This window comes from Abramis brama (assembly GCF_963993115.1).
Source record: "Abramis brama genome assembly, chromosome: 8".
Taxonomy (NCBI): domain Eukaryota; kingdom Metazoa; phylum Chordata; class Actinopteri; order Cypriniformes; family Leuciscidae; genus Abramis; species Abramis brama.
In genome coordinates, this window is record NC_139970.1 from 24,948,244 (window position 1) to 24,958,452 (window position 10,209).

Sequence of the window (10,209 nt, forward strand, 5' to 3'; positions counted from 1 at the left end):
ATTTTGGTGTGAACTATCCCTTTAGTTTTGCCATATGGACATTTAAGGGCTGCATTTTGAGTACTTTATCGTACTGGTAAATTCTAATAAAACATAAGCATTTGTAATTTCACCAGCTATGAGAAACAAGCTATTTTCATGCAGTCTGTAGTTTCACAGTTATGAACAGGGTTTTATGTTTGACTGGACCTTGTCATTTGAAAGCCTGCATCCCTCATATTTATAGTAGCCTATTAGATTGCTATCTTACTATATAGTATAACAGAATTCAGTAAATTCTTTATAGATCTGTTTAATTTATGAGGTGTTGTTTGTGGGCTACTAATGCAAATATTATTGACATCAATGATTTTCAAGACAGAATGTGTAGTGTTGTAGAGAAAATATTTTATTAATATAAACCCTAGTACCAGGAATCCATGATACGCCTCATGCTCATGAATCTCATGCCACCCATATTGCTGAAGCTCCTGTACTCTCCAGGCCTGAAGTAGGACATCCTGCCTCTGTAGTTGGGCTGCTCATACATGAGCCAGTGGCCGTCCATCACATGACAGGACTGGCAGTGAGACATGCGGTAACGGTCCATGATGTTGTCACAGTCATCCATCATCTCGTACATCTGACCCATGAAGTTATCCCTCTCGTAGATCCTCATTCTGTAGGAGCCTTTGTACTGTAGTGAAAGAGAAGTCCATTATTTTCAAGTTTAGCTCGTAGAAGCAACATCTAATGTAAACAAATAACAAGAACTGTGTAGTTCTGCCTCATAAATCATTTTGAAAGGATGCTTTGAGGATTTTAGAATTTTCCTTTATGTCCTGCAAATGTATGTCCTACTTGTTTTTGCTTCATGATTCTAGGATGTGGCTTTGGGTGTATTACAAAACAATACATTCATGGAGCTCACCATGGGGATCATACGGCAGGACCTGATGCAGTTGCTCATCCCGAACATAGACATGTAATCAGCGTACTCGCCCCTTCTAAAGAAATACTGATTTCCCATGTAGTTGGGATGATCATACATCATCCAGCATCCGCTGTCCACTCTGCAAGAGTGACAGCGATTCATGTAGGAGGAGAAGTCACCACTGTCACCCATACACTCATAAGAGCGACCCTGGAAGTTCCTGTCCTCGTAGAAGATGACCTGAAAATAAAGTTAATCTTTAATGAATTTTCACTTTATATAACTTATATCAAAGTAATGTGAGTGAAACTGTATGTAATGGGTGCTGGAATGAAGTTTACCTTGCCCATCATGGTTGCGTTGGCTGATCCTCAGTAGTTCCACAAAGGAGAAGCTGAAGCTGATTCTGGTTGTTGACTGACTGCTGTCACCCGTACCTTTATACTAGACCAAGACTAAAGACTACACAGCACCTATTGTTAGTCAATTCCTGACTGTGCAAGTTGGAATAGAGGCCATTCCAGCTAAAGCTTGGTATGTAGATCTTAGTGTTCATATTATTAAGTCTGTATAATTTCTGAAGTTTAGATATATTTTGTTGTTCCATATTATTGCATTCTGATTTGTGATATATATATATATATATATATATATATATATATATTAAATATATAAACACTAATCATTAAAAACCAAAATACTAAAGAGTTTTCATCCTTACAGATTGTTTGTCGTTTTAGATTCCCACATTCTGGTTATTTGGATTTGGTTTGTTTTTGGTTTTCATTGGTGTTCATTTCAAAATTATGCAAATAGGTCCTTCCTTTTGATTACACCTTCTACGTGAAATATTGGGGATGGAGGACACAGTGAGGGAAAGCACACATATCCTTGTGAGGCCTGGCTGAATTATACACTACATTGCAATTGTGCACACTGATTGTGAGGCCTAATTGTGGCATTACTAGTCTGATGCATATATAAAACCAGAAAGCACTTTCTTAATCTGGCAAGCTCTCATCTGATTGGCTGGTTTTACACAATGTATGTGAGAGAGAAAATGGAAATTTAATTAGCCTTAAAATTTAATGATTCAACAAAACCAGGTTGAGAAAATTAGTGCCTTTGAAGACTGTTTAAATAATTCTTTATTCAGACCAATCTATTATTAGTAAGTAGCCTACGGGATGGTGAATTATGCATTCATTATGAAAGGATGAACTGTTATCCTATATTACAAGAGAACAGAATAATGAATTACTTTGGTAACACTTTATTTCGATAGTCCACTTTAGACATTCTACTAACTATAAGTAACTTTGTCAACTAACTCTCATTAGAGGATTAGTAGACTGTCTGCTTAATATTTGCTAACACTTTATTTTGTTGGTACCCCAACAGACATTCTACTGACTATAAGTAACTTGCCGACTACACGTCAACTTATTCTACTAACCCAAACCCTACCACCTAACCTAACAGTCTACTGACAGTCTACTACAGTCTACTAATACTCTAATGAGAGTTAGTTGACATGTAGTTGAAAAATTACTTATAGTTAGTAGAATGTCTAAGGTGGACTATCGAAATAAAGTGTAACCATTACTTTTTACAATTCCTAACCCTTTGACAAAAAGGATTTGAAAATCTGAAAATCTTATAAATTTAGTTTATATGTATAAAACAACTTCAGTCTTTTCAGCCATACAATATTTATAATATTTAGGCTATGTTACAAATGTTCAAATAATCACAGAAGTACTAGGATAAAAAATTGTAGTTTGTATATATGAGAGAAAACACTGATGTGTAAAAATAATCTAAATCACCTATTTGAAAATAATTTGACGTTTCTAACCAAGACTGTATTATTTCCACTCCTCCTAGAGACCTTCTACAAGTTTTTCAGAAAATTTCAGAATTTATTCTTTCTGAACATTTTTTTTTTCTGCATGCGTGATAGAACTTATGTGTACTAGAGACAACCATATTCTTCTTGCTGCCAATAACACACAAACACACACACGTTTACACACACAACCATCAGAACAAGTAGGCTACATTCATGCATTTGCATTTCCAAATGCTTTTATGATGCAAAACAGTATGTAAACAGTTATGTCTTATAGACAGGACAAAACATATTATATGTTCAAATAGATCTGTGCATTAGTGTGAATGCAGCGTATTGCTGTCTGTGATGAAATAATTAAAAATCTAAGTGCAATAATGCAGAAGAAAAGAGAATTTAATCAATAAAAATAATAAGTAATTTAATAAAATTCAACACATATTTTTGATATTATTTGTCAGTTGTTTTAAAATTCGATTGTGATTCTCAGAATCAGATTCAGATCGTGAGGGTGCCTAAAGATAAGCAACTAATTTTCTTTCCCTCCAGGACAAAAAGTGGGTGAGCCAGTTGGCTAAAAATATATTTGCTCTGAAAGGCTTTCAGACACTGCATTTCAAAGTAAACAAACAGCTATGATAATACGATCATTATGAAAGTATTAACATCATACCTTTATTAAAATATATTTAAGGACCTGGATATAAGATATTTCTTAATCTAGTGAAAATTGTAATAAATACTTTATAATTTTATAAACAATTAAATTTTCTTGTTTATATATTTTTTTTCCACACCAGTGATCCCTAATTTGCAAATAGATTTGGGAAGATGTGAAGAAAATAATAAAAATAAACATGTAGGCCTACTAAACTGCAAACTTACAGTAGCTCCTCTACTGTGAAGTGTCATGATATTCTTTAATATTGTGCAATATACACACTGAAAACTCGGGTTGAGAGAATCAGTCAGAGTATTTTAAAGTTACATGTGAAATTCTTAATTTGTTTTATATTTTTATTGACAAACTTGTGAAGGGTTTTTGTTGAGTATTTAAGCAAATATCAGTGGCATTAATGATTTTCAAGACAATGTTTATTGTTGTAGAGAAATTATTTTATTTATAGAAACACTAGTACCAGGAATCCATGATACGCCTCATGCTCATGAATCTCATGCCACCCATATTGCTAAAGCTCCTGTACTCTCCAGGCCTGAAGTAGGACATCCTGCCTCTGTAGTGGGGCTGCTCATACATGAGCCAGTGGCCGTCCATCACATGACAGGACTGGCAGTGAGACATGCGGTAACGGTCCATGATGTTGTCACAGTCATCCATCATCTCGTACATCTGACCCATGAAGTTATCCCTCTCGTAGATCCTCATTCTGTAGGATCCCCTGTACTGTAGTGGAAGAGAAGTCAGTTTAATTTAAGTTTATCAGCCAGATTCAAATGTTAACATGTAAACACAGATGTATCTTTATATTATATAAGCTTAAACTGAACTCACCATGGGGATCATACGGCAGGACCTGATGCAGTTGCTCATCCCGAACATAGACATGTAATCAGCGTACTCGCCCCTTTTAAAGAAATACTGATTTCCCATGTAGTTAGGATGATCATACATCATCCAACATCCGCTCTCCACTCTGCAAGAGTGACAGCGGTTCATGTAGGAGGAGAAGTCACCACAGTCACCCATACACTCATAAGAGCGACCCTGGAAGTTCCTGTCCTCATAGAAGATGACCTGAAAGTTAATGTTTGCAGTTTTATTTTTATTTTCTACTTTTATTTTCATTTGATTAAAGTTTGAAATTGTAGCTGTAATGAAGTTTACCTTGCCCATCATGGTTGTGCTGGCTGATCCTCAGTACTGTAGTTCCACAAAGGAGAGGCTGAAGCTGATTCTGGTTGTTGACTGACTGCTGTCACCTGTACTTTTATACAAGACCAAGACTAAAGACTACACAGCACCTATTGTTAGTCAATTCCTGACTGTGCAAGTTGGCACAGAGGTTGCTAGTAAGCGTAGTATCTAGATCTTAGTCCTTAGTAATTTGTCATGATTTTCTTCTGAAGTTAATATTTGTCCAAATTAAAGACTAGAGCCTCACGATTGTGGATAAATGTGGAAAAATGTTATGTCTTTTATTTATTTTTCTGTACAGCACTTTGGTCCACTTGGGTTGTTTTAAAGTGCTTTATAAATAAAGTTTGATTGATTGATTGATTGTTTGATTGATTGATAAATTGAGAATATATTTTTTAATTAAAAACTATGAAACGAGTACAAAAAGAGTTTTTATCTTTCAGCGTTTTAGTTTTCCATATTCCCACCTTTCCCACATATATTTGGTTTGTTTTTGTTAGATATACATTTTGCAATGGTGTACTTTCTAATTTCCCAAATGAAGCACTGCTACAAAAGACTATTTCTAGTGAAGCTAAGTCTGTTTTTATGATTGGAAAATGTCTAGGTTACAACTGTAACCATGGTTCCCAGAGAAGGGAACAACATGCCGCGTCAGCTGACGCTATGGGCACGCGTCCCGCAGAACCCTGTGTCTGAGGCACGTGTACCAACATGCCATTCATGGCCGACGCAGTGCAGTGCTCATGCAGTGAGTGCTCAGCGTGTAAGAAGGGCACCTGAAAACACATCATCAGCTTCAAATTTTCTGAGGGAACACACGCTGACCTGCCCGACTCAGGGAACCATGGTTACAGTCGTAACCTAAATGTTCCCTTTTGAGGGAACTCAGTGCTGTGTCAATACCAACTACGCCATGCTGACCATTGCCTGCTTGAGCTTAAAAGATGAGCAAAAGGTAATTCAGGTGAGTATGATCACAACGGTGATAGTAGATAGTAGATTGAAGGTGAAATTGGAATGATACTAACAGTCTTTGTATTGCAGATGGAGTGGAGATTGTGGATGGATGAACGGATGACTGAGCACACACCTCAGTGATGAACAGGTAAGAATCCAATAGAAGACAACAGGGAATAGGAGATGTTGGAGACTACAAGGAACAGGAAGACAATGGAAAAATGCTGGAGACAGGTAACAAAACTAGAGGAATCCAGAATCAACGGGTGAGTCCTTAGCTCAAAACGAGGGAGGGACTTCCTCTGTCGGGCCAGGCTCTGTGAGGAAACGTTTAAAAAGGCCTTCCAAACCTGTGAGATGAACTGAGGACCTCTGTCTGATACAATGTTTTCGGGGAGTCAATAGCACCGGAAAACATGGTTAAACAGGAGTTCAGCTGTGACCATGGCCATGGGCAAGCCCTTTAGTTTAGAGGAATCAGATGAAAAGATTTTGAGAAACGATTAACAATGACTAGGATACATGTGTTACCATCAGAGGGAAGCAGGTCAGTGGCGAAATCCACTCATAGATGTGACCAGGAGCGCTGTGGAAAAGGCAATGGAAGGAGTTTGCCAGAGGGAAAATGGTGTGGACTTTTGGAGATGGCACAGTCCAAACATCCCTGAATAAACCTTCTCACATCCCTTGCCATGCTGGGCCACCAGAAGCGTTCTTGCAGCAGTGACAGGTGGCCAGTGCCCACTGAAGAGTGTACAGAGTGGATTATGTTAGTGCTTTGTGTTCTGGGAACATAGGTGTGGCCTGGAGGACATTCCAGCAGAGTGGACTCAGAGGCATTGGAGGAAGTGAGTTGCTGGTCCAGATTCCACTAGATGGGACACATGAGTTGACGTGGCAAGACGGATTCTGGTTCATCAGACTTCTCCTCAGGAGTATGGGTCAGAACACGTCACTGACGGGGGAGTAGCAGGCTCGAACATCCACTGATTGTAGTTGCACAGGGCTCTCAATAGACATGGAGTTAACCAGAAATGGATGTACTGGTCGAGAAAGATGAGGGAAACATCCTGAGAAACAACTATCGCCCCACTTCAGGGCATCTCCAGTGGTCCAGGATAAGTCGGGGTCGTCTTGCACTAACCACGGGCACCAAATATAATACCAGCGGTGGAATTCTCCAGAAACAGGAAAGGGGATTGACTCACTGTGAAAAAGTCCAACTTGCAACTGAAGGGAATCGAGGGATCCTACTGTGTGTCTCACATGGTTTCTGCAGAGGATTTTCCAGTTATCGACTGGATTTGGTAATGGATTTCGGTGGACCGACTGAAGGTTAAGCTGGCAGCAGAGGCTCCTGGAGATGAAGTTTCCAGCTGACCCATAGTTGATGAGAGCAAGTATTGGAAGAGATACATCAATGGCAGTAAGGATAACTTCAGTGGTAAGTGGTTTCATATTGACAGACACAGAGTGAACAACACTCACTGTTGGTTGTGGAGGATGAATTGGACATGTGGATATGACACGTCTTCCAGCACCACAGTACAAACAGAGACCCTGGGTCGGCCTCCTCTGCTGCACAGTAAATGTGAGAGAAAAGATCTGGCTGGCGATGGAAATGTGAGGATTGCTGGCCCTCGAGGTCATCTAAACAGGGCTGCATAAGACGTGTGACACTAATGGACAACTGGATGAATCTCTCGAGGCAGATGGTATCATATGCAGCGAGATGCAGTCGTAGCCTGGAATTCAATCCCTGCCGATAAGTGATAAGTGGTGAAAGTGAAAGTGCCATGTGAAGGCCAGGTATGTTAACCCATACTCGGAATTTATGAGTGGTGAAATTGTCCAGTGTTTGTGTGATGGAACCAACTTGGTTCTATATGGTTTGGGCCCATTGGAGCACTCACCCCGTCAGCAGGGATATAACAAAAGCAATCTTGGCTCGCTCAGTGGAAAAGTGGTGTGACTGCATCTCCAGGGCCAGCGAACATTGTAGGAGAAATCCGTTGCAATCCTCCACCTAGCAAGAGTAGGGTGCTGGGTTGGCCACAGGACTGGAGACTACTGGTGGTGAAGGAGTGGTGATGATCGATGATGCGGAAGTGGTGCTTGTGAGTGCTCGCTTTAGTGCATCCACGATATCCTGTAAAGGATCCGGGTTGCACATCCTGAGCTTCTGCTTCTGGCTTAAGGACAATGGAGTTAGTGGGAGAAGTGAGGGGAACTCCCCCACACTCCTTAAAGAGCTCCATCTGAGATCCCCTCGGCTGCAGCCTGCGTGCTGCCTCGGCAAGCACGGGACTTGAGCTGCAAGTCTAAGCGACTTGACTCTCTTCAGTTATACACTGTGTCAGCCATGAATGACATGTTGGTACATGTGCCTCAGACACAGGGTTCCGATACCGTCAGCTGAAGTGGCATTGCGTTCCCTTCTCAGGGAACTGTGGGTCACTTTTGGGTTTGTATTTGTAACGAGGGTAGATGTTGTGGGAAGAAGGAGGCGGGAACCGGCGAACATAAGTTCTCGTCCTGCTCGCCACAGTATTCTTACATTGTGTCTACATTGTGTCTAACCAGACATGGCAAGATGAGAGAGAGAATAGAGGGCACCTTCCATCAAAAAACTGACAGGTTTATTGCTTTATGGCCCTCAAAGCCACGCCCCCTTTTGAGCGTGGGAATTTCCCACGCTAGCTCCTCCCACTTATGGGCTGCACATACACCGTGGGAAAATCGGACTTTTGACACACCTCCTTAGGGGTTGAACATCTAAAGCGTGGGAAAATTTCCCAACGTACAGTAGTTCTAAACGGTGTATGTTTAAAAACGATATAAACTTTTTAAGAAATGTACAATAAAGACAATAAAGAAAGTCACAAATGAGATCAGTGTTTTTATTAAAGAAGACAGATGTACATTCATCACTTTCAAAACATCAATGAAATAAGTTAAAATTACATTTTTCTCTAAAAGAGTTATTTAAAAATGAGTTAGTGTTATTTAAATATGTTAAAACATTAAAACAAGTTTTTTCATTTACAAAAACATAATTTAAAAAAAAATTGTAAGCATTTAACTTTCAGACAGTATTTTGTAAAACTTTTACATAAAACACAAACATTTTCGATTTAAGGGCGTCCCTAAAATGACGTCACTGACGGGGGATTCCCCCTCCCACAGCGTCACAGTCACATGAGCTGTTTAAAAAGGAGCGCAAACACGACACGAGATACTTGTGGTTTTATTCAAGTAGAACACTATGGCTACGTCAGACCCCAAAACTCCTGAAACACTGATGAAGCTATGGAGGATTCGACCTTAGCGCCGCGAAAAAAAAACATAGTTACCAGGACCCGTTTAACGCGATTTCTCCACGAGCCGGCTCCAACTGCTCATGTACGTAGAGGGTGTGTCCGTATGAGATGCGAGAGCTGTGCAGGAGAAGAGATAACGCTCTACCGACTTTTGTTCTCTTCCTATTATTTGCCTCTTTCACTTTGTGAACCGAGTTGGATGTTTATTTGTGTACTTTTATACGAATAAATCCCCACACATGTTGACGAGTGACGGCGTGTGCGCCTAGAGTTATTATGTTTAATCATTTACCACCATTTAAATGTGTAGCTGCCTCTGTACGCGTTTATTCTCATGCGTTGGGGTGAGCGTTAGGTGGGCGGAGACTCGCTTCACAGACCAGTCTATTTCTCATTCGTGTTGTGCTTTCGGAGCGCAAGGATGCCTACGGAACCGTGTAGGCTAAGAGATATTTTAGCTAAAAACTAAACAAAACTTAGTAGCAAATCGTATTGTTAAAAAGTTTTGCTTAAAAACTATTCACTTTATGTATTTTTTAACTGTTGTAGTTTGATATGTTTGATATGTTGCTCACGTTTGAAACATTGTTTAAAAAACACAATTTACCATTTTTCTGGTATCTTTAAAAGTCGTTCGTGAAAGACATTCTATAACTTGTTTTAAATGATTTAACGTTGACTTTTTTGTTTTAACAGGTTTTAAAATCTGTATGTGAAGGCAAACATTCTAACTTGTTTTACATTTTTCTGATAGGCCTAACGTTTTAAATACTACACCTTTGTATTTTAAAGGTCTGTATCATTTTAAAAAGTTGTATGTGAAAGTGTTACATGTCTGTGAAAAAAAACTGTTTGCCTATCGCTTACGTTTCACGGTTTTAAAGTTTAAAGCACATAGTTTTGAACAGATTCATTATTTTTTACTCCAAAACGCATTCTCAAACAATGATCAGATTTCTCCATTGGGAGATGTGGATTATCCTATCGAAGAGTGAATAAATCAGTAAGCTAGTGAATATTTGTAAACTTCACTAAAAGTCCAAAATTAACTAAAACATGAGTTTTTATTTTTTTAAAACAACTATTATTTTTTATAAATGTTATTTACTAGTGTAATTATAAATAAATCTAGTGTTAGGTGGGCGGAGACTCGGCTTCACACATGATCTATACTCATTCATGTTTCTACCGTCGATGAGTGATGTATCATACGGAACTTAAAACTAAACTTTAGTAGCATATTGTATTTTAGTTGGCGTTGTTTTGAACGTTTTTTTTTTAAAAT

At 39.1% G+C, this 10,209-nt stretch overlaps 2 protein-coding genes across 2 annotated transcripts; both read right to left on the bottom strand.

Annotated features, from left to right (window-relative positions):
- Positions 1–367: 367 nt before the first annotated feature.
- LOC311089011 (gamma-crystallin M2-like) lies at positions 368–1,354 on the bottom strand. Its single transcript, XM_084123448.1, has 3 exons — positions 1,255–1,354; positions 911–1,153; positions 368–676 (listed from the first exon to the last, which is right to left on the bottom strand). The coding sequence occupies exons 1-3, from the start codon at positions 1,264–1,266 to the stop codon at positions 404–406; spliced, it is 528 nt and encodes a 175-aa protein (XP_083979574.1). The 5' UTR covers positions 1,267–1,354; the 3' UTR covers positions 368–403.
- Positions 1,355–3,859: 2,505 nt separating this feature from the next.
- LOC311089013 (gamma-crystallin M2-like) lies at positions 3,860–4,698 on the bottom strand. Its single transcript, XM_084123450.1, has 3 exons — positions 4,612–4,698; positions 4,279–4,521; positions 3,860–4,170 (listed from the first exon to the last, which is right to left on the bottom strand). Exons 1-3 carry the CDS (start codon positions 4,621–4,623, stop codon positions 3,898–3,900), a joined length of 528 nt encoding a protein of 175 aa, XP_083979576.1. The 5' UTR covers positions 4,624–4,698; the 3' UTR covers positions 3,860–3,897.
- Positions 4,699–10,209: the final 5,511 nt, after the last annotated feature.

Excerpts from the sequence above, each read along its gene's own strand:
- LOC311089011 (XM_084123448.1), bottom strand. Across the intron at positions 677-910 it reads CCTGCCGTATGATCCCCATG|TACAAAGGCTCCTACAGAAT; the intron begins GTGAGCTCCATG and ends CTTTCACTACAG.
- LOC311089013 (XM_084123450.1), bottom strand. Across the intron at positions 4,171-4,278 it reads CCTGCCGTATGATCCCCATG|TACAGGGGATCCTACAGAAT; the intron begins GTGAGTTCAGTT and ends CTTCCACTACAG.